The sequence below is a fragment of the Garra rufa genome, chromosome 15 (genome assembly GCF_049309525.1).
Source record: "Garra rufa chromosome 15, GarRuf1.0, whole genome shotgun sequence".
Lineage (NCBI taxonomy): Eukaryota > Metazoa > Chordata > Actinopteri > Cypriniformes > Cyprinidae > Garra > Garra rufa.
This window is the reverse complement of record NC_133375.1, coordinates 44,922,551-44,946,491: the sequence shown is the minus strand read 5'-3', so window position 1 is coordinate 44,946,491 and position 23,941 is coordinate 44,922,551. Positions and strand designations below refer to the sequence as shown.

The 23,941-nt window shown below is 31.4% G+C and overlaps 1 protein-coding gene across 1 annotated transcript; it reads right to left on the bottom strand.

Moving 5' to 3' along the window:
* Nucleotides 1–7,154: 7,154 nt before the first annotated feature.
* ppic (peptidylprolyl isomerase C) lies at nt 7,155–18,108 on the bottom strand. The gene is made up of 5 exons (XM_073818915.1): nt 17,940–18,108; nt 15,493–15,606; nt 15,310–15,403; nt 13,752–13,936; nt 7,155–11,878 (listed from the first exon to the last, which is right to left on the bottom strand). The coding sequence occupies exons 1-5, from the start codon at nt 18,042–18,044 to the stop codon at nt 11,750–11,752; spliced, it is 627 nt and encodes a 208-aa protein (XP_073675016.1). The 5' UTR covers nt 18,045–18,108; the 3' UTR covers nt 7,155–11,749.
* Nucleotides 18,109–23,941: the final 5,833 nt, after the last annotated feature.

The window sequence follows — 23,941 nt, the reverse complement described above, 5'->3', positions numbered from 1 at the left end:
GTACATATACAAATATATAAAAGAATAAGGAACATATAAAATTATATTGCGTTTTAAAAGAGTAAAAACATTATTACTGATAATAATAGATTGTATAGGTCAAAATTATCGATTTTTCTTTTATGCCAAAAATCATTAGGGTCAAAGATGTTAAGATGTCAAAAGAAATTTACAAAAGTGATTTTAGGTCCATAGAAAGCACATTAAATGTAAGTAAAGTGTCTACTTTTAAGGTTTAAAATATTTTTAAAGAGTAAAATGTCAAAATTTGGTTGAAATTATGCTACATTGTCATTCAGTGTAACACAATATTTATGTAAAAATTCAAACAACATGCTTATTCTGACTTGTACATATTAAAATATATAAAAGAATAAAGGGCATATTACATTTTTATTGTGCTTTAAATGAGTTAATTAGTTAATTCTTACTGATAAATGGACAAAACCTAGGATTGTGGCACATTTGAATGTAGAATTACAACTAATTAGTATTTCTAATGTCATTAATTGATTTTTGTTGTAAATACGCCTGACAAGATTGTTGCACTGAATGATATTTTAATGGGTAAATCTTCTGTAAATTAGGGAAAAATTTATGATATTTATTTTTTGGCTCAGAAAAACAAAAATGCATTTAAAATAAAAATAAAAACCTTTTTAATATGTTTTTGAAAAACAACAACAATTTAACTTTTTCCTCTTTGACCCATGTATGTATTATTATTATAATTATTATCAATATTATTATTAATAGATGAACTAGGGATGCTCATATTAACCGTTAACCGACAGTAAGCATTTTAACCGATTATTACTATCAGTTAAACGGTTTAATTTATTTATTTATTTTTACGTTTGCTGCATGGTGAAAGAAAAAATAATGTTTACTCACGGGCGCGTGTCGACCAAAATGGGCAGCATTACAATCAATTACAACACAAATAAACATCACACAAACAGACTAAAGACACTTAAAAGCAGTTGCATATTCGCCTCTGATTGGCCACAGCGATAATGACATCATCAGATATGTCTGTGATTGGCTATTGAACGCTGGGAAAACATGTTTCTCCACATATGACCAGGGGATGAGAAGACCCGAACCGCAAATTGAAAGGATTTTTGTGATGTGTTTTGTAGCGGATCTAAGAGTTAACAGTCAGCGTTCCAGTCTGTCCGTACAGCATGTCCACATGTTAAAAACTAGGTACACTGAGGTATAGGCTGGCCTGCTATATATGTTTGTCTGACTGACATATTTAGTGTAATGAACACTTCATTACATTTGCTTGTATTTTTTATGTATCATCACAGATACTCGTGCATTCTATTTTTATTTTTAACTAATTTATTATTCTAATTTGATCAGTTAACGGTTAATGTTCGGATAACGAGCAGCGGTTGTCGGTCAGGAAAATTAACCGAAATGAGCATCCCTAAGATGAACGTTAAACTGTCAATATGTGGCAAACAACTAGAGGAGTGATTCATTGATTCGTCGATTCATTAATTCAGCCGATTCGTTCACAATGGCTGATTCATTCAAGAATGAAGCAATGAATGAGTCATTGAATTAGTTACTAAACCCGTTCGTTCAAAAACACAGAATCATTCAAGAAAAAAACTTCGCTGGAGATGCAAACATTTTGTTGTGACTCTGTTTGGAACTATTTCACAGCAAAAACAGACAAAATTGACAATATTGTGTGTAAAATGTATATGCTACCCTGTTGCAATAGTCAAAAACACATTGCATGGGTCAAAATTATCGATTTTTCTTTTATGCCAAAAATCATTAGGATATTAAAATCATGTTCCATGAAGATATTTTGTAAATTTCCTACCATAATTATATTAAAACTTAATTTTTGATTAGTAATGTGTTTTACTAATTTAGACAACTTTAAAGGTGATTTTCTCAGTATTTTGCACCCTCAGATTGTAGATTTCCAAACACTTGTATCTCGACCAAATATTGTCCTATCCTAACAAACCAAAATGTCAGTGGAAAGCTTATTTATTTTGCTTTTTAGATCTGGTTTTGTGGTCCAGGGCCACATTATTAAATATTAATATTCTTTATCTGAACACAAAGGATATTCTTCCATATTAGGGGGAAAAAAATACTATGGAAGTCAACTGTTTGGTCACCAACATTCTTCAAAATATCTTCTTTTGTCTTCAACAAAATAAAAAAGCTCAGGTTTGAAACAGCTTGAGGCTGAGTAAATGATTTTGTGATTTTCGTGTGACCTATTCCTTTAAACTTAGCCTTTGCATTATATCCCAATAGATAAAGTAGCAAATAGTGATATAAAAAAGGACAAATAATGAACGTCCGACTCAAGACGGATATAGTATTTAAAAAACACACTGTCCAACCAAAAACCAGACCGATTGCCACTCGCCGCTCGATCTCTTTTCCTTTGTCTTTATCTGTGGCCGTTCATTCTGCCTGCAAAAAAGTGGAGGGCGTTTGATCCGAAGCGGCTTGAGTTCATATATAAATAGTTCCTTTGGGCCCCGGGGCCCCGAGCTCCACGCGGTCGAGGCTGTTTTGGCAGCGAACGCAGTCGTAATCTCAGAAGGGCTGCCGGCGCTAGGAGAAGCGCGCTCTCCGCTTACCGCGGTAATTGGCTGATGAAGAGTCTCGGGCCCTAAAAAGAATGTCAGGGTTCGATTTCCCGGGATCCTGAGTGAGGATATGTCACCATTTACGCTGCTTTCGGGTGACACCGGCTCTTGGCAGAAACTCTGGGGAAATCATTACTCTGTTTATACCTCTCCCCTGTCGCACCGCGCTTCCCTTTGATATTTTCACAATGTTTTTCCACTGAGTGATGGTACCTCACCGGGGTCGGGGAGAACAAGTCCCTTTTGTAAATTTGTGACCATATTTTAACGGGCAAAAGAGAAAAAGGCAGACAATTGGTGACGCGTAGCGGGAAGCCGCTGAGAGGCTTGAAGGGACGATCAATGCTGTCCAGCAGGTGTCTTCTCCGAGTAAAGAGACGCTGCTATTGATTTCTGAGGCCGCAGCCACATTTTTAGACCCGATTGCTTCGGCCGCGCTGAATTTGGACTTTTTATTCCACGCATTTGTGCACAGCAAATTCAACTTTAATGACTCTGTGTTTTGGTGTATTTATTCAGAAGTCTCTTCTGCTCACCAGCGCTGCATTCATTTAGACAAAAATACAGCTGTTTTCTATGTGAATATCTGTTAAAATGTAATGTATTCTTGTAAATTTTTAGCATCATTACTGCAGTCTTTAGTGCCACATGATTCTTCAGAAATCATTCACAAAATCATTGTTTTTGATCAAATAACTGCAGCCTTGGTGAGCAGAAGAGGCTTTTGACGGGTCATGCACTGCAAAAAATGCTTTTCTTACTTGTTTCCAGCCAAAATATCTAAAAATTCTTAAATCAAGAAGGATTTTCTAGACGAGTAAAAAAAAATTCTTGTTTTCCGAAAAAAACAAGCCAAAATTAAGTGATTTTTTTCATAGAACAAGCAAAATAATCTGCCAATGGGGTAAGAAAAAAATCTAATTTCAAACAGAAAACAAGATTATTTTTCTAACCCCATTGGCAGATTATTTAGCTCGTTTCAATCAAAAACACCCTTAATTTTGACTTGTTTTTCTGAAAACAAGACATTAATTTTTACTCGTCTTGAAAATCCTTCTTGATTTAAGAATTTTTAGATATTTTGGCTGGAAACGAGACAAAAAATCAAAGTAAAAAAAGCATTTTTTGCAGTGTGTATGTAAAACATAGTAAGTGCGTGTGAATTAATTGAAGCAGAATAGCTGTGTCCGTCTGATCCGATCTGTCAGATCCGTCAGCGTGATGATTCCAGCTCTAATTGTAAAGACCTGCAGGACTGGGATCTCTGGGTAATAATTGTCAGAGTAACACAGGGTTAGACGTGTCATTACAGGGACGTCAATACGGCAGAAACTGAGAGGAGATCTGTAAATGATTGGCTTGTCAGCGGAGAGACTGTAGCGCTCAAGCGGCCTCCGTGATCAATATGCAACGCTGGCAATATTATATAAAAGCAGCGTTTAAAGCGTAGATGATTGTGTGTTTTTCCAGTCAGCGCTGATGATCTAATAGACAGAGAGCGGTGTGAAACACAAGTGCAGGTCTGCCTCTATCAGGGCCAGTTTAAGATGGTTTCTGCCAGGCTGATTTGTCTGCTCTTGACCTTTCCAGCAAACTGTCCCATCATGCAGCAGGAGCGCTCCTGAGGGACTCCAGCTCTGCTGATAATGAAGCCTGTCATCTCCGCTCACCTCCACGCCGGACACACTTCCAGCTCCAAACGGCTCCTCCATCGATTCGCTGCTATTTTCCAAAGCGTCTCGCTGAAATACCCTCCCAGAGCTCTTCAGAGCCGCACTTGTTGGCTGAAGATGTTGTAACAGGTCACAGTGGAGACGTCAGTGTCTGCACGCCTCAACATCTGTGAGTTTGTGCTTTATTTAACCTCACGCCGTCTGAGGAAAACATCGCTTTATTGGGAAAGGGTTCAACTCAAACAGCCATGGCTGATTACTCATTTAGATTTAGTTAAAGAACAAAAACCTTCTAGAATTTTGGTTTCTGTTAGTCTGAAAACTGGAGCAGCTATGGCATTTAATGATGCATTTATTGCTAAAAATGATTTTATTCCTCAGTATTTTTGACTTGTTTTCCGGTACAAAATTCTAAAATTCTCAAGATACACTGAGAAAGGCAACATTTCTCATTCAAAACAATAACTTGTATAAAAATAAATAAAATCTATATTCACCATATATATATAAAAAAATAAATAAATAAATACAATTGAAAAAACAATAAAATTACTAAAATTTTAAGTAAAATTAAAATATTAAAACTAATTTACAATATTGTTAAATAACTGGTTCTTAAAAAATTCTTAGTCGTGACTTTAAATTATGCATTGCTAAAAATCATTTTATTCATCAGTATTTTTGACTTGTTTTCCGGTACAAAATTCTAAAATTCTCAAGATACACTGAGAAAATATTCTTATATTTTTTTTTGGTTTGAAATAAAATATAAATCTTGCCAAGGCAACATTTCCCATTCATAACTATAACTTTTATAAAAATAAATAAAATCTATATTCACCATATGTTAAAAACAAAAACAAATTACAATTGACAAAACAATTAAATTACTAAAATTTTAAGTCAAATTAAAATATAAAAACTAATTTAAAATATTAACAAAAACTATAAATAATTATGAAATAACTGGTTCTTAAAAAAACAATATTAGTCATGACTTTAAATTATGCATTGCTTAAAATGATTATTTTCTATGTATTTTTGTCTTGTTTTCCAATACAAATATACAAAACACTTATAACAAGATACACTTAGAAAATATTATCTTTTTTGTTGTTGTCTGAAATAAAATAGAAATCTTGCCAAGGCAACATTTCCCATTCATATAAATAAATAAAAAAATAAATAAAATCTATATTCACCATATAAAAAATACAATTAACAAAACAACAAAATTACTAAAAGTTTAAGTAAAATTAAAATATAAAAATATAAAAACTGATTTAAAAAATGAACAAAAACTATAAATAATTATGAAATAACTGATTCTTAAAAAATTATTTTAGTCGTGTCATTAAATTATGCATTGCTAAAAATGAATTTCTCAGTATTTTTGTCTTGTTTTCCAATACAAATATTTAAAAAAATGTATAACACGATACACTGAGAAAATATTATCTTTTTTGGGGGGGTTGAAATAAAATATTAAAAATTATTTTATTTAACCTTCTTGCCAAGGCAAGATTTCCCATTCATAACTAAAACTTGTACAAAAAAATATAAATAAATAAAATCTATATTCACTAATTTACAAAACAATAAAATTAAGTATTTTAAGTATAATTAAAATATAAAAATAAAAACGAATTAAAAATAACAACAAAAACTATAAATAATTATTAAATAACTGGTTCTTAAAAAAAATTCTTAAAGTCGTGTCCTTAAATTATGCATTGCTAAAAATGAATTTCTTCCTCAGTATTTTTGTCTTGTTTTCCAATACAGATATACAAAACACTTATAACAAGATACTTTGAGAAAATCTTTTTTTCTGGCTTGAAATAAAATATAAAAAAAAATATTTTATTTAATCTTAACTATAACTTGTATAACTATAACTTGTACAAAATACATAAGTGTCCCATTCATAACAAAAACATTTACCATATTCAATAAATAAATAAATAAAACCAATACAATTAACAAAACAATTAAATTACTAAAAGTATAACTAAAATTAAAATAAATCTTATTTAAAATGCTAACAAAACTATGACTCATTAATTCCAAAAAAAAAGGTTGGTTGAACATATTTATTGTTTTCCCTTTTATTCTTTAACTGTTCTTACAAATGTCTTAAAAAGTCTTAAACTGACCTTCATAAAACCAGCAGAAACCCTGCATAATAAAGGTTTGTGAAACCTGAAATTCTCATTCTCATTACTGTAATGCTGATGAATTCAGTTTCAGTGGAAACACTTTATAATAAGGTTACATTAGATAATATGAACTAACATTCAACAACACTTCTCCAGCATTTATTCATGTTAATGTTCATTTCAATATTGAAAATTGAAATCGCATCTGTTAATATTATTTACTGGGCATGAACTAACAATAAACAGTTGTATTTTTATTAGCTAAGATTAAAATAGATTAAAGAATACGGTAACAAATATATCATTTGTTGTTAGTTAATGCATTAACTATGAACTAATGAGTCCTTATTGTAAAGTGTTACTACTTTAACTATAAATATTTATACATCATGGCAGTATATTAAATACTTTTAATGCTACAGGTTCTGTTTTACAGAATAATGAGATTTAGAAATGTCTGCATTTTATCTTAAATGAGCATTATGATAATTAACTGATACATATTCATCATTTTCCTACAGAATCCTGTTCATTCTTTCATCCTGATCTTCTGCCATCAAGTGCTCATGAATGACTGACCATCACTATTCGGAGATAAAAGGTGAGACAAATCAGGTTTTTTGTATCTCTTTAGTTTATGCTCTGATATTTAGCACAGAAATAAAGAACAAAAAAACAAAAAAAACTTTCAGGAGAAAAGTACTTTATTTTCAGACAGCAGCATTATTGATCATAAAGCCAACATAAAATCAAAACCAACTTTGTGTACGCTCTTAATTCTTGGTTCTAGTCTTACTGTGAATGAAACGCTTTTCACCATCCATTCAGCTGCTCATTGAATATTTGGTTTCATTCCAACATCATAATACACAAGTAAAATGAGCTGATGTTGAACAGATTTGTGTTTAGCGAGAAATTATATGGTTTAGGGGTGCTCTGATTGATCTTCTACCGATCACCATCGGCCGATAATCGCTTTGGCGTTCTCTAAAAAGGCTGATCTCATAAACCACAGAATTAAAGTGACAGCGCATTGTTTGTAGTAAATATGAACAAGGATTGACACCAAAATGTCAGAATTAGACCATAAATGCATGCACTGCAAAAATGCTTTTCTAGCTTAGATTGTTTTTGTCTTGTTTCCAACCAAAATATCTAAAAATTATTAAATCAAGAAGGATTTTCTAGACGAGTAAAAATTATTGTCTTGTTTTCTGAAAAAACAAATCAAAATGAAGTGAGTTTTTGCTTGAAACAAGCTAAATAATCTGCCAATGGGGTAAGAAAAATAAATCTAACTTCAAACAGAAACCAAGATTATTTTTCTGACACCATTGGCAGATTATTTAGCTCGTTTCAAGCAAAAATGCACTTAATTTTGACTTTTTTTTCCTGAAAACAAGACAATAATTTTTACTCGTCTAGAAAATTCTTCTTGATTTAAGACTTTTTAGATATTTTGGCTGGAAACAAGACGAAAAATCAAAGCTAGAAAAGCATTTTTTGCAGTGAATAATTAGTCTATTGTGTATTTCACGGTCAACGCATATGGGTTTTTTGACTAGGTTTAAAAGGAAAAGAGCATTTTTAGATAAACAAGCCAATAATATATGGCACTTGTAGAGATGGGAACAGTTCTCACTGCAAAAAAAAAAAAAAAATGCTTTTTTACTTAGATTTTTTGTCTTGTTTCCAGCCAAAATATCTAAAAATTCCTAAATCAAGAAGGATTTTCTAGACAAGTAAAGAAATTTTCTTGTTTTCAGAAAGAGTCAAAATGAAGTGAGTTTTTACTTAGAACAAGCAAAATAATCTGCCAATGGGGTAAGCAAAAAAAAAATCTTATTTCAAACAGAAACTAAGATTATTTTTCTTACCCCATTGGCAGATTATTTAGCTTATACCTAATTTTGACTTCTTTTTTTTTCTGAAAACAAGACAATTTTTACTCGTCTAGAAAATCCTTGATTTAACAATTTTTTGATATGTTGGCTGGAAATATCTAAAAATATTTTTTTTTTTTTCAGTGCTTTATTAACATCAGGATTGCTAGTAATAAATATTTAAGTGCAAAACAAAAGGTAGTAGAATTGCCTGTTTCTGTCAATAGTGATTTTTAATTTAGAACGTTTGTGATAACTTTAGCAGTTTAAAAGTTTTGCCGCTTGCTTAAGCAACTTATTTATAAATCTAGAAGTAAATGCAAAAGTAAAAAGCATTGAACAATGTGTTGCTTGTATTTTTTGTGTTTAAACTCCTCTCTGAAAGATTACTGTACTGCGTAAAAAAAGAATCATAATGCTGGAAAAGAATTTTCAATAACAATGTTTGGATTTGAAATCAAAATAATGTCTAAATGTGAAAAAAAAAACTGATTAAATGCCTAAAAATCCTGATTGGTATTTCACTATAAATAATTCTACATGATAAAAAAAAGGTTTTAAAAAGATTGGTATCTGTGATCGGCATCAAATCCTGATCGAAGCACCCCTATATGGTTGATTATGAAACTTTCTTTAAGGGCAGACACTGCAGGCAAAACACTGTTTTTTCATGCACCTGTCAAGTTTGAGATTTTGGGCTTTTTGGTTTTTCATAGTGTTTTTTTTTTCAGACTAGTGGATAGAAAACATCCAAAAGACACTGTTAAGGTGTAAAAACCTTCAGGATATAGACAGGAACACAAATGTAAAGTGTGGTGTGTGTAAGTGCTGCTGAAGTGGAGATTTATGGCTCAGTGTAGGAGAAAAAAACTCTTGGCCTTTAAATTATGGATTGTAATTGAAATCTATTGACACAAATAGATAAAGTGCTATAAAAGAAACACTTAACAGTGTTTTTTTTTTAGATGTTTTCTTTCCACTAGTCTGAAAAAACACTTCATGAAAACCCAAAAAGCCCAAAATCTCAAACTTGGTGCATAAAAAAAAAAGTTTTTGCCTGCAGTGTCTCCCCTTAAGACGGTAAAAGTACACAGTTAATTATTGAAAAACATTGAAACAATATATAGTGAAACCACTAGGTTCTAATAAGTGGTTTAGTCTCTAAATTTGAATGCAAGACAAGGTCAAAACAGACAATATGTACATCTTAAAATAAAAAACAGCTTATTCATGTTTCTAGATCATAAGTGAAATGTAGATTTCAAACAAAGTTCAAGTATGTGTGTCTTATGGCACTCAGTAATGAACTTTTACTCATGTGTGGTTGATTTCTGCAGTAAACCGTCCTGCAGTGTGATATAAAGTGCTGTGAACACACACACATTTGGCCGTTACACATGTATGTTAGTGTGATTCTCTGTAGAACAAAAAAATGACAAAAAGTGTCTGCATAGTAAGAGGAGAATCTAATGACGATACGATGGAGAAACACAGTCACAGCCAGTGTTGGGGAAAGTTACTTTTAAAAGTAGTGCATTACAATACTGAGTTACTCCCTAAAAAAGTAACAAATTACGTTGCTTAGTTACTTTTTATGGAAAGAAATGCGTTACAATATTGAGTTACTCCCGAAAAAAGTAACAAATTATGTTACTTAGTTACATTTTATGGAAAGAAATGCGTTACAATATTGAGTTACTCCCTAAAAAAGTAATTAATTACCTTACTTAGTTACATTTTATGGAAAGTAGTGCGTTACAATATTGAGTTACTCCCTAAAAAAGTAACAAATTACATTACTTAGTTACTTTTTATGGAAAGAAATGCGTTACAATATTGAGTTACTTCCGAAAAAGGTAACAAATTATGTTACTTAGTTACATTTTATGGAAAGTAGTGCATTACAATATTGAGTTACTTCCGAAAAAAGTAACAAATTATGTTACTTAGTTACATTTTATGGAAAGTAGTGCGTTACAATATTGAGTTACTTCCGAAAAAAGTAACAAATTATGTTACTTAGTTACATTTTATGGAAAGTAGTGCATTACAATATTGAGTTACTCCCTAAAAAAGTAACAAATTATGTTACTTAGTTACATTTTATGGAAAGTAGTGCGTTACAATATTGAGTTACTTCCGAAAAAAGTAACAAATTATGTTACTTAGTTACATTTTATGGAAAGTAGTGCATTACAATATTGAGTTACTTCCGAAAAAAGTAACAAATTATGTTACTTAGTTACATTTTATGGAAAGTAGTGCGTTACAATATTGAGTTACTCCCTAAAAAAGTAACAAATTATGTTACTTAGTTACATTTTATGGAAAGTAGTGCATTACAATATTGAGTTACTTCCGAAAAAAGTAACAAATTATGTTACTTAGTTACATTTTATGGAAAGTAGTACGTTACAATATTGAGTTACTCCCTAAAAATGTAACAAATTACATTACTTAGTTACTTTTTATGGAAAGAAATGCGTTACAATATTGAGTTACTCCCTAAAAATGTAACAAATTACGTTACTTAGTTACATTTTATGGAAAGTAGTGCATTACAATATTGAGTTACTTCCGAAAAAAGTAACAAATTATGTTACTTAGTTACATTTTATGGAAAGTAGTGCATTACAATATTGAGTTACTTCCGAAAAAAGTAACAAATTACATTACTTAGTTACTTTTTATGGAAAGAAATGCGTTACAATAGAGTTACTCCCTGAAAAAGTTATGTTACTTTTGCGTTACTTTTTAAATCTGGGCAGGGCTTGTTTGTTTTTAATATAAAAAGTTTATTTGTGTCAAATGTAAAAGCCTTTTCACACCAAAAGCCTCAGGCTTAGAGAAAAGTAAATTGACGTCTGTACAGTAGACCGCAGAAGAAAAAAAGGTCAACTCTTCAGCAATAAAAAAAGGGAAACAAATGTTAGATTATCTTGAGTAATTTCTTTTTATTAGTATGGATGAATTGGATCATCGAAGGTCGGCAGCAAAGACATCAGTTAATAAAATGGGATTAAATACATAAAGGATATTTGTATTATTGAACATATTTAATTATTGCACGTTTGTGTTGAATTTAACTGTTTTTATTCATTTTGAAGAACACTGTATCTGTTTTTTAGTGAGTGAGATGAATTAATGCATGTTTTTTCTAGAACTAAAGTAACATCTTACTCACGATTTATGTCAACATGGGGACAGGAGAGCTTTTAATCAATAAATGAGGGAAAAAGTAACTCAGATATTTTCTTGTCAATTAAAAAGTAATGCGTTACTTTACTAGTTACTTGGAAAAAGTAATATTATTGTGTAACTTGCGTTACTTGTAATGCATTACCCCCAACACTGGTCACAGAATGATATGAAGACAGAAATTAGAGCTGAATGACGCTTCACCATCCCTCCACTTCCACCACAAACGGCTCTTTGACCTTGATCTTGCCGCTGTTGACGATCACACACTCGGTGTAGGGCAGGTTACGATCGTTCGTGTCCTGGAGCTCGATGGTGTGAACCACAGCCTGAAACACAGAGAATGCAGAAATACAGCTGCTGCACTGCATAAAATGCTTCCTAGCTTAGATTTTTTGTCTTGTTTCCAGGCAAAATATCTAAAAATTCTTAAATCAAGAAGGAATTTCTAGACAAGCACAAATTAATGTCTTGTTTTCAGAAAAAAACAAGTCAAAATTAAGTGTGTTTTTGCTTGAAACAAGCAAAATAATCTGCCAATGGGGTAAGAAAAATAATCTTGTTTTCTGTTGGAATTAAGATTTTTTTTATTAAGTTTGTTCTAAGCAAAAACTTAGACTTGTTAGACTTGACTTGTTTTTTTTTTTTTTATAAACAAGACAATAATTTTTACTTGAACAAAATGTGATTAGGTGTCTCTTGTCAGAACCAGAATTATTAATGACATTAAAGATTCTATTTAAGGATCAGAGTTCAGCCCTAAAATAATCATTTTCATTTTAAATCTTTACCATTTTTGCCACGATCCTTCAAATCACTAGTTCAAACCCATTTGTCTGCAATAAGTTTATAATCTTAACATTCATTTCATATGTATATAATATTATAATTTAAAACATAATAAATATAATAAAAAGTGTTGTTTAATTTTTACATAAATGGGTCAAAGACGAAAGGGGTTTAAGCATAATTGTAATACAGCTTTAAATTGTTGTTTTTCCCAAAAAATATTTAAATTTAATTTAAGTTTTAAGTTTAATTTAATTGCATTTTTGTTTTTCTAATCAAAAAAATAAATATCATACATTTTCCCCTAATTTACAGAAGATTTACCCATTAAAATGTCAGTCAGTGTAACAATCTTGTCAGGCATATTTACAACAAATATCAATTTATGATTATTAAAACTAAAATACTAATTAGTTGTGTCTCTCCCAAGTGGTTTCATTGTTGACAGCATGAAGTCTGTGTATGATTCAGTAGGTTATAAAACACTTTTAACTGTCAGGAAATTACTTGTCTTTAGAAGTTTTGGTTCAGTATACTTACCGGTTGATCAAAAATAGCTTTAAACCTACACTTTTGTTTTCGTTTTTTAGTTTTATTTAGTAACTCTCAGGAGGGTGGACTCATTTTTGCAACACAACATTTTATCACTTCGACAGGAAAATCTTAATTTGCTAAATAATTTTGACATTCTTCTTTGGTAACTGATCAAGCAGGCCGAGATACATCTATTTGAAAGTCAGGAATCTGAGGATGCAAAAAAATCTAAATACTGAGAAAATCACTTTTAAAGTTGTCCAAATTAGGTTCTTAACAATGCATATTACTAATCAAAAATTACTTTTTGATACATTTACAGTAGGAATTTTACTAAAAATCTTCATGGAACATGATCTTTACTTAATTTCCTAATGATTTTTGGCTTAAAAAAAAAATCAACCATTTTGACCCATGCAATGTATTTTTGGTTATTGCTACAAATATACCCCAGCGACTTAAGACTGGTTTTGTGCTCCAGGGTCACAAATGTCTTTCAAGTGAAGAGTAATTGCTCAATTTGTAAAAAAAAAAAAAAAAAAAAAAAAAAAGTTTTAGTTTTATGTTTTTGACACTTGACTTGCAATTAATATTCTTTTTGTGTATATAAAATCACAGTTTAATGCAAACACCAAAATGCCACATCTCATCTTTGACCCATATGGAGTAGGTTTAGTGATGCTGAGTAATATTTACAGCTTGATTAAAACCAGTTCATTTATTTGTTCCATTGTTTAAGTGTTCTGTACTGCATTAAGGGCTACAGAAATAACTGTGAGTGTTGGTTTTCTAGTGATATTATTATTCATTGTGTGTTTGCATGTGTAGTAGTAAAGATGTAAAGTGTATTTTTCTCTGTATCTTATGCAGGAATCATACCATCCCCTCCAAGACTTTGCCGAAGACGACGTGTTTTCCGTCCAGCCACGGCGCTCTGGCTAAGGTGATGAAGAACTGCGAGCCGTTGGTGTCGGGACCGGCGTTCGCCATGCTGACCCAACCCGCGCCCACATGCTTCAGCTTGAAGTTCTCATCAGCAAACGTGCTTCCGTAGATGCTCTTACCTGAAACACACAAGAACTGAGGATCAGAGTCAATATATGCATCACATCAGGTTTGATAGATTTATACACTGCTGAATAAATAATCTTTCCATTGATGTCTGGTTTGTTAGAATAGGACAATATTTGGCCGAGATACAACTATTTGAAAATCTGAGGATGCAAAAAAATCGAAATATTGAGAAAATCACCTTTAAAGTTGTCCAAATGAAGTTCTTAGCAATGCATATTACTAATCAAAAATTAAGTTTTGATATATTTATGGTACGTAATTTACAAAATATCTTAATATTTTTTAATACATGATCTTAATCCCCTTAATGATTTTTGGCATAAACGAAAAATCGATAATTTTGACCCATACAATGTATTTTTGGCGATTTACATGCTGCTTTAGACTGTTTTTTTTTTTTTTCTCTCTTTTTTTCTTTTGTTTTCTCTCACTTCCATTAGTTTTTAAGAAGTTTTATTGTAAGATTATACATAGATATAGATATTATGTATTACTTTTAGTTTATTTAGTTTAGTTGTTTTAACACTTAAAGTTACTAAAAACTTTGTTAGTTAAATCGAAACTAAATGAAAATGATTTTTTTTTTTTTTAGTTTTTAGCAAATTTCTATTTCTGTCATTTTTTATTTGTTTTTTAAATATGTCTATATAGTTTTTTAAAGTTTTAGTAAAGTAAAAATAAATGAAAATAAGAAATGCTGCTGAAACCAGCTGAAATAATGTTATGGTTTTTTTTTTACATTTTATTTTAAGTTAACAGAAACGTTCTTTTATGGTTTCAGTTTTAGTTTAACATAATAACCCTGATATACACACAACTTTCAGAACCTGAAATGTGACCCTGGACCACAAAACCAGTCATAAGGGTCATAAATATTTATACACTGCTGAATAAATAATCTTTCCATTGATGTCTGGTTTGTTAGGATAGGACAATATTTGGCTGAGATACAACTATTTGAAAATCTGAGGATGCAAAAAACTCTAAATATTGAAAAATTCACCTTTAAACTTGTCCAAATGAAGTTCTTAGCAATGCATATTACTAATCAAAAATTAAGTTTTGATATATTTACGGTAGGAAATGTACAAAATATCTTCATGGAACATGATCTTAATATCCTAATGAAGTAAAATCAATAATTTTAACTCAAACAATGTATTTTTGGCTATTTAAGTGCTACTTAAGACTGGTTTTGTGCTCCAGGGTCACATATCGGATCTTGTGATCATACCTTCTTTCAATCATCCACTTTATTTGTACATTTTAACAGTAACATTAATGTTTTTGTGTTACAGAAAAGAAAAACTCATGCTAATGCAACTAATGCTGATTTCCTGAATCTGAAGGCTGTCGTTCTCACCTCCTGTTCCGTCTGCAGTGGTGAAATCTCCTCCTTGGATCATGAAGTCCTTGATAACCCGATGGAACTTGCTGCCTTTGTAGCCGTAACCCTTCTGAAGAGAGGATCTGTGTCAGGTACTGAAAGAGCGGAGTGCTGCTGTGTGGATTCAGATGTGTGTCATGAGGATGATGTGAGTTTTACCTCTCCAGTGGCAAGAGCCACAAAGTTCTGCACGGTCAGCGGAGCCACCTCTCCAAACAGACCCATCACGATCCTGCCAACCTCATGTCCTCCCACAGTGATGTCAAAAAACACCTGCAGCACAAACACAACCACAGACAACCAGCACCTTCACTACTCACAGCAAAACGTGTGTGTGTGTGTGTGTGTGTGTGTATATATATATATATATATATATAAAAACAAAGCTGATTACATCTAGGCTGGCTTACATAATCAGATTGCAAAAATCAAGTACTTGCAATTAGATCAAATGAAATTTGAAAATACTTATAATCAGACTACAGTTACTTTTAATGGATTACATGATTAAGTATTAATCACACAATAGCAATAAAGCTGATTCTCCCTAAATCCTCTTTATCATCTTTAAAATTTTCCTTTCTAAAATAGTCAACTGCTTACATTCATTCACACAGAGATCAGTCATTATTCAGGTGGTGACGCAGCATTTGACCATTGCTTTACAAAAATCACTTCAGGTTTAAGGAGTTTCAAAATTGCATCAACTTCCCATAAACAAAGTTTTTTAGCTGAAATAATGTTATATATATTTTTTAAAGTTATGCTTTTGGGGTTTTTTATGCCTTTTTTTGTGTTTCTCTCACTTTCATTAGTTTTTAAGTAGTTTTATTTGTTTATTGTAATATTATACATAGATATAAATATTATTATTATTTATTTTATTATTTATTATTATACAAAAAATCACTTTGGTTTAAGGCGAGTTTCAAAATTGCATCAACTTCCCATAAACAGTTTTTTAGCTGAAATAATGTTATATATATTTTTTAAAGTTATGCTTTTGGGGCTTTTTATGCCTTTTTTTGTTTGTTTGTTTGTTTTTTTAAAAATGTTTTTTAGTTTTTTTTTTCTTGTGTTTCTCTCACTTTCATTAGTTTTTAAGTATTATTTGTTTATTGTAATATTATACATAGATAAATAGATATACATATTATTTATTATATTTATTATTTATTATTATACAAAAATCACTTCAGGTTTAAGGAGAGCTTCAAAATTGCATCAACTTCCGATAAAAACATAAATTTTTTTATTAGATTTATCACTCTGTAGTTTATTTAACCATGTATTTATATGTCTTTGAAAGGCTTTTGTCTTTCAAACACATTAAAGTGCACAAATGCGCAAACTTTTTTTTTGCCATCTGACACTTTTTTCCCTAATGTATTTACTTTTAAATAAAAAAATAAAATAAATGTTTTAGTAATTAAGTATTACATTTGCATGTTCACTGGTTCTCTGATGTTGCTTGTGGTCACATGACACAAGTAAACATAAAATATTTACATTTTTAGTATGTTTTTTATTTTGATAGATTTTTAAATATATATATATATTGGGGCTGTTAAACGATTAATCATGATTAATCGCATGCAAAATAAAAGTTTATGTTTACATACTATATCTGTGTGTACTGTGTATATTTATTATGTATCCATGAATACACATACACACATGTATATATACAAGGAAAATATGTTAGATTTATGAATTAAATATTTACATTTATTTATAATATACAAGTATAAATATATATACATATTTTTTAAAATATATACATGTATGTGTGTGTATTTGTATATGCATAATAAATATACTCAGTACACACAGATATAGTATGTAAACAAACTTTTATTTTGCATGCGATTAATCACGATTAATCATTTGACAGCCCTAATATATATATATATATATATATATATATATATATATATATATATATGTAATATAATGCAAAATGCACTTAATGTTGTTAATAACAACAAATGGAATACATTTTCTTACTTTTTGTATTTTAAATCAATATGGTACAACAGTACTCTATTTAATCAATGTGATAAACGAGATAGGTCAAAAGTAATCTAAAAGTAATCTAATTACATTAGCTAAAATGTGTAAAGTAATGGATTACGTTACTAACTACAATTTTTGGTCATGTGATTTGTAATCAGTAACGGATTACAATTAGCAAGTAATCTACCCAGCTCTATTTATAAAATACATGAAATATTATTAAATAATACATGAATTGCATATTTAAACTTTCAAAAGTGTATTATTTAACTAGTATAGTCAGTTCATTCAGTCATGGTGCTGCATTAAAGCTCGTATGTGACGCAGTCCAGGAACGGAGCGCGCGCGCGTCCGCTCCACGCGTCGCGTCAAGGCAAGACGCAACGAACAGAACACATGCATTTATGGACACGCATGCGCACGAAACACCACGATCTGTCAACGCGTAAAAGACAAAAACACTACAGCGAAACGCCGCAGGTTTCATTCATGTAGATGCGGATGCACTATTATTTTGCAGCGATGGTGCCTAAAGCGTTGCGTTCGCGTCGGTTCGGTTCGCAGAGAATGCTGCAGGACGCGCGTCTTACCTTGTCCGTCACTCGCGGTCCCGTCCGCGTTTTAAAATCAATGGCGTTTCCTAAAAACGGCAAGTAGAGGAGAGTAAACGCGCGCCAGAGGTGATGTCGGTACATCTCTGAATATGGATGCGAGCGCGGATTTGACTGAAGACGATCAGCGGATTCCGTGGCGCGCGCGTCTTCCTGTGTGACGCTCCGCCTCCCGCGCGCGTCACCGCGCAGTGTTTGAGGAATTTATAAAAAAAATGTTCTACGTGTACACACATTCATCTAGAATGTACAAGACACACCAGTTTATAAAGTATGGTATTTACCAATATACAGAACGGTGGAGAAATGTAAATAAAGTAGAAAAATGGTGGACTTAGTAGTAGGCTATTAGTAGTCACAAATAAACGTTCAATGAAATGTGTAATTTTAAGTCGAAAATTGTATTTTCAGCTAAAAAGTATTTTTTAAATATATATCTTTGCATTATGCAAAAGGTTCTTTAGTGGAAAAAGCTTCTTCAGATAATTAAAATGCAATATTTTGGATAATTTTTTCATTTTACAGAACATTTTATTAATCTAAGGAACTCTTTGCCACAACAATGCAATGGAAATTCCATTGAACACTGAATGAAATGTGAAATTTTAAGTAGAAAAATTGTATTTTCAGCTTAAACACACTTCAATAATCTTTGTTTTATTTATGTTTTTGAAAAAAGTCATCTTCATAGAGAGGACAGATGTTGGCTGTACTGTTGAAAAATCCAGTTTTCACTGATCATTTGGAAAAGGATAGTCTTAGTAGCATGGGTTTATTAGTAGCAATAGCCAAAAATATATCGTATGAGTCAAAATTATTTTTCTTTTATCACAAAAATAATAGGATATCAAGTAAAAATCATGTTCAGTGAAGATATTTTGTAAATTTCCTACCATAAACTTAATTTTTGAATTTTTAAAGTAATATGCATAGCTAAGAATGTCATTTGGACAACTTTAAAAGCAGTTTTCTCAATATTTAGATTTTTCTGCACCCTCAGATTGCAGATTTTCAAATAGTTGTATCTCAGCCAAATATTGTCATATTCTAACATCAATGGAAATCTTATTTATTCAGCTTTCAGATCTATAAATCTCAATTTTTGAATAAAATTACCCTTATAACTGGTTTTGTGGTCCAGGGTTACATGCACAGCTACCACTGATTGATTTTGGTTTGATTTTTAAAAACATCTGGAATAAATAATAATGTTTTCGATGGTCCGATTCACTGCTTTAGAAATCTAAACAAAGTGAAGCCACATACTGACACCAAAACAAGAGAAACTCAATGATTGCACGTCTAAAAATAAATGTATTTCATTGGCATTGATGGTTTCATGATGAAACTTTAACATCTATGGAATCTTTGCATTATGCAAAAGGTTCTTTAGTGGAAAAAGCTTCTTTAGATAATTAAAATTCAATATTTTGGATTAATTTTTGCCACAACAATGCAATGGAAATTCCAATCAATGCCATTGAAGAACCTTTACCTTTTGGTTATTTTCAGAAACTGTTTACTGAAAGTTTTTGTGATGAACCCGCAATGTTTCTTCAATTGCATCGCTGTGAAAACTCCCTTTCTGAAACGTTTGTAAGAGCGTAGGTAAGTAGGCCTAGTAATCTTTCATTGTATTTATATTTGGTGCCATATCAGCCCTGTTCTAATCTGGTTTACTCTCTGCAGTCTTTCCTCAAAGCGCACAATCCGAGGGCCGCGGGTCCCTTAATCAGGTCAAGTGCGCGCTTCATTACACTCGCTGGTAGCTGCCATGTAAAGCACCAAACCTCATCTCAAAGGCCTGACCCAGGAGAGCTCGCTGTAATGGCTTCGGCGCTGATGGGTGGTCTAATCATCGGCCCGGACCTGAATCTTAGTCTACCGGTTATTTCATTCAACGCTGGTGTATTACGAGAAAACCTGTGAAATCGGCTCTAGCAGATGCACAGATGTGCGGATTTGGAATTTTATATTTGAAACAGTTTTATATAGAAGAACCTTTAACATCCATGAAGCCTTTCCATTGATTTTTATAGAGGAAAAAAAATGACCTTTAGATAATTCAAATGTTCTGCACACTAAGAAAAAAATGCTTTGTTTAAGGTTCTATATGAAACCAAAAATGTGACCTTGGACCACAATATTGCTCTTGGTAGCAATAGCCAAAAATGCATTGTATGGGTCAGAATTATTGATTTTTCTTTTATGCCAAAAATCATTAGGATATTAAGTAAAGATCATGTTCCATGAAGATATTTAGTAAATTTCCTACTGTAAATATATCAAAACTTAATGTTTGATTAGTAATATGCATTGCTTAGAATTTCATTTGGACAACTTTAAAGGCAATTTTCTCAAAATTTAGATTTTTCTGCACCCTCAGATTCTAGATTTTCAAATAGTTGTATCTCAACCATATATTTTCATATTCTAACATCAATGGAAATCTTATTTATTCAGCTTTCAGATGTATAAATCTCAATTTTTGAATAAAATTACCCTCATAACTGTTTTTTTTTTTTTGGTCACATATAGTAATCTACCAGCAAACTATCAAGCTACCACTGATTGATTTTTTTTATCATAACAAACCATACATCAATGGAAAGTGTATTTATTCAGCACAGCAGTATAAATCTTAATTTCCAAAAATTGACTGGTTTTGTGGTCCAGGGTTATTATAGTTAAGTAAAACTGAAACCATATAAGAACATTTCTGTCAACTTGAATAAAACTAAAAGAAAAAAAGAAACACCTTATTTCAGCTAAAAATTGCTAAAACTTTGACAAAAAAACAAACACAATTTCTCATTTTCATTTAGTTTAACTTTAAATACTAAAACAACTAAGCTAGATAAACTAAAAGATAATCTATCTATCGATCTATCGATCAATAATATATATATATAAACTACTTAAAAACTAATGAAAGAGAGAGAAACACAAGAAAAAAGTAATCTCTAAAAAAAAAAAAAAAAAAACAGGCATAAAATGCCCAAAAGAATAACTTAAAAAACCTAAGCCTTTTCATACATATATGTAAACATACACCCTGAACCACAAAACAGTCTTAAACAGCACTTAAGTAGCCAAAAATACATTATATGGGTCAAAATGATTTTTCTTTTAAAGCCAAAAATCATTAGGATATTAAGATCATGTTCCATGAAAATATTTTGTCAATTTCCTACCATAAATATATCAAAGCTTAATTTTTGTTTAGTAATATGCATTGCTAAGAACTTCATTTGGACAACTTTAAAAGAGATTTTCTCAATATTTAGATTTTTTGCACCCTCAGAATAGTTGTATCTCGGCCAAATATTGTTCTATCCTAACAAACCAGACATCAATGGAAAGTGTATTTATTCAGCAGTGTAAATCTTAATTTCCAAAAATGTATCTTTATGACTGGTTTTGTGGTCCAGGGTCAAACTTCAGTTTCTGAAAGTTTTGTGTGTAAAACTGAAACCATAATAGAACATTTCTGTTTACTTGAATAAAATTAAATGTAAAACCAACAAAAAACAAGATTATTTCCGCTAGTTTCTTGCACCCTCAGATTCTAGATTTTCAAATAGTTTTCAATCCAATTCCTATTCTAACAAACCAAACACCAATGAAAAGCTCATTTATTCAGCTTTCAGATGTATAAATCTCAGTTTCAAAAAATGGACCTTTATGAGGTTTTGTGGTCGAGGGTCATCTAATGTATACATTCAGTCTTTTGTCTTATGTATCTTTTTTCTCTTTTTTTTCCTTACAGGGATCCTGAAAGAGAATTATAAGCACTAGAACTACAAGCAGCGGCTCATGAAGACGAGTGTACTTCCATTGACTGGTTGGGCTATGGGTGTGTTCGCACCATTGGCACTCTGATGACTGTGATTGCGATTCATCCAGCTTCAGTTCTGTCAGGACGTGTTACAGGTCTCCTGAAGACTCAAAGAGAGCAGAGCGCTTCAGAGCCCATTCAGGCTCCAGTCACTGAGCTCGATTGAGAGAGACAGAAGGAGAAAGAGCAGCGCTCTCTCGCTGATGGCATCTTCAGATCTGCTTCACACTGACCGTCTGCATGTCTTCACTGTTCCTGCAGCAGCTGATGGATCAGAAATGAGGTGATGTGGTGTAGTGGTTAACCATCTGGGTCGCTGACCGAAAGCCTTCAGGAGGGCTAAATGAGACTGAACGTGTCGCTTATTAGAGCATCAGAAAAATTACTAAATATCTGACCCTGGACCACAAAACCAGTCATAAGGTTAAATTTTACAAAACTGAGATATATACATCAATAAATAAGCTTTCTAATGATGTATGGTTTGTTAGGATAGGACAATATTTGGCCGAGATACATCTATTTGAAAATCTGGAATCTGAGGGTGCAAAAACTCAAAATACTGAGAAAATCACCTTTAAAGTTGTCCAAATTAAGTTCTTAGCAATGCATATTACTAATCAAAGATTACATTTTGATAGGTTCACAGTAGGAATTTTACAAAAAATCTTCATGGAACATGATCTTTACTTAATTTCCTAATGATTTTTGACATAAAAGAAAAATCAACAATTTTGACCCATACAATGTATTTTTGGCTATTGCTACAAATATACCCCAGCGACTTAAGACTGGTTTTGTGGTCCAGGGTCACATATATAAATAGCTTTCCATTGATGTATGGTTTGTTAGGATAGAACAATATTTGGCTGAGATGCAACTAAAATGTGCAATCTGAGAGTGCAAAACAATCTAAATATTGAGAAAATCGCCTTTAAAGTTGTGTAAATGAAGTTCTTAGCAATGCATATTACTAATCAAAAATTATTTTTTGATATATTCATGATAGGAAATGTACAAAATATATGCATTGAACATGATTTTAAAATCCTGATGATTTTGGCATAAAAACATTCTTTCTTGTTTGTTTGAATATTAGAGAAAACATCAAGGGAACATTCAGTTATGGTTTTGCAAACATTATGTAAACGTTACATTTGAACGTTCTCTGAGCCATCTGAAGCATTTAAAAACATTAGATTAACGTTCAACTAAAACATTTTAGAAAAATGTTCTGGTGCACACATTTGGAGAACATTATTAAAGACCAGTTAACGTTGAACAAACATTTTGTTATTGTAACTAGAAGTACGTTTGTTCTTAACTTTGAGAAAACCTTACCACAAAACATGTCATAAGGGTCCATTTTTCACATACATTTTTTGATTTATACATCATCTGAAAGCTAATGTATAAATAGCTTTCCATTGATGTCTGGTTTGTTAGGATAGGACAATATTTGTTTGAGATACAACTATTTGAAAATCTGCAATCTGAGGGTGCAAAACAATCTAAATATTGAGAAAATCGCTTTTAAAGTTGTCCAAATGCAATTCTTAGCAATGCATATCACTAATCAAAAATTACATTTTGATATATTTATGTTTTTTGGTTCTCACATTCTGGGAAAATTATTAAAGACCAGTTAACGTTGAACAAACATTTTTGTTATTGTAACTAGATGAACGTTTGTTCATGATTGTTGGATGGAAGTACAGCATTTATACGCTTTTATATACTTTTATGTAAAATAATAATGCAAATGACCATAAAATGTATTCTCAGTTTGTAAGTGCAACCAATTGGTTTTAATACACTTTTAAAAATAAAGGCTTTTTATTTGCATTAGTGATTCTATGAAGAACCTTAAATATCCATGGAACCTTTTATATGCAGAAAAAGTTCTTCAAATTCGTTCTGTTCACTGAAAGGTTCTTTGTGGAACAAAAAATTGTTCTTCCATGGCATCGCAATCTGAGGGTGCAAAAAAATCAAAATATTTAGAAAACTGCCTTTAAAGTTGTTCAAATGCAGTTCTTAGCAATGCATATTTTGATTTATACAGCATTTATATACTTTTATGTAAAATAATAATGCAAAAACCACAAGACGTATTCTTAGTTTGTAAGTGCGACCTGATGGT

What these genes read in the sequence shown, in the direction of transcription:
- ppic (XM_073818915.1), bottom strand. Translation starts at nt 18,044, where the DNA reads ATGTACCGACATCACCTCTGGCGCGCGTTTACTCTCCTCTACTTGCCG. An exon ending in TGGCTCTTGCCACTGGAGAG is followed by an intron (nt 15,404 to 15,492) that starts GTAAAACTCACA and finishes TCCTCTCTTCAG; the next exon opens with AAGGGTTACGGCTACAAAGG. An exon ending in CACTGCAGACGGAACAGGAG is followed by an intron (nt 13,937 to 15,309) that starts GTGAGAACGACA and finishes TGTGTGTTTCAG; the next exon opens with GTAAGAGCATCTACGGAAGC.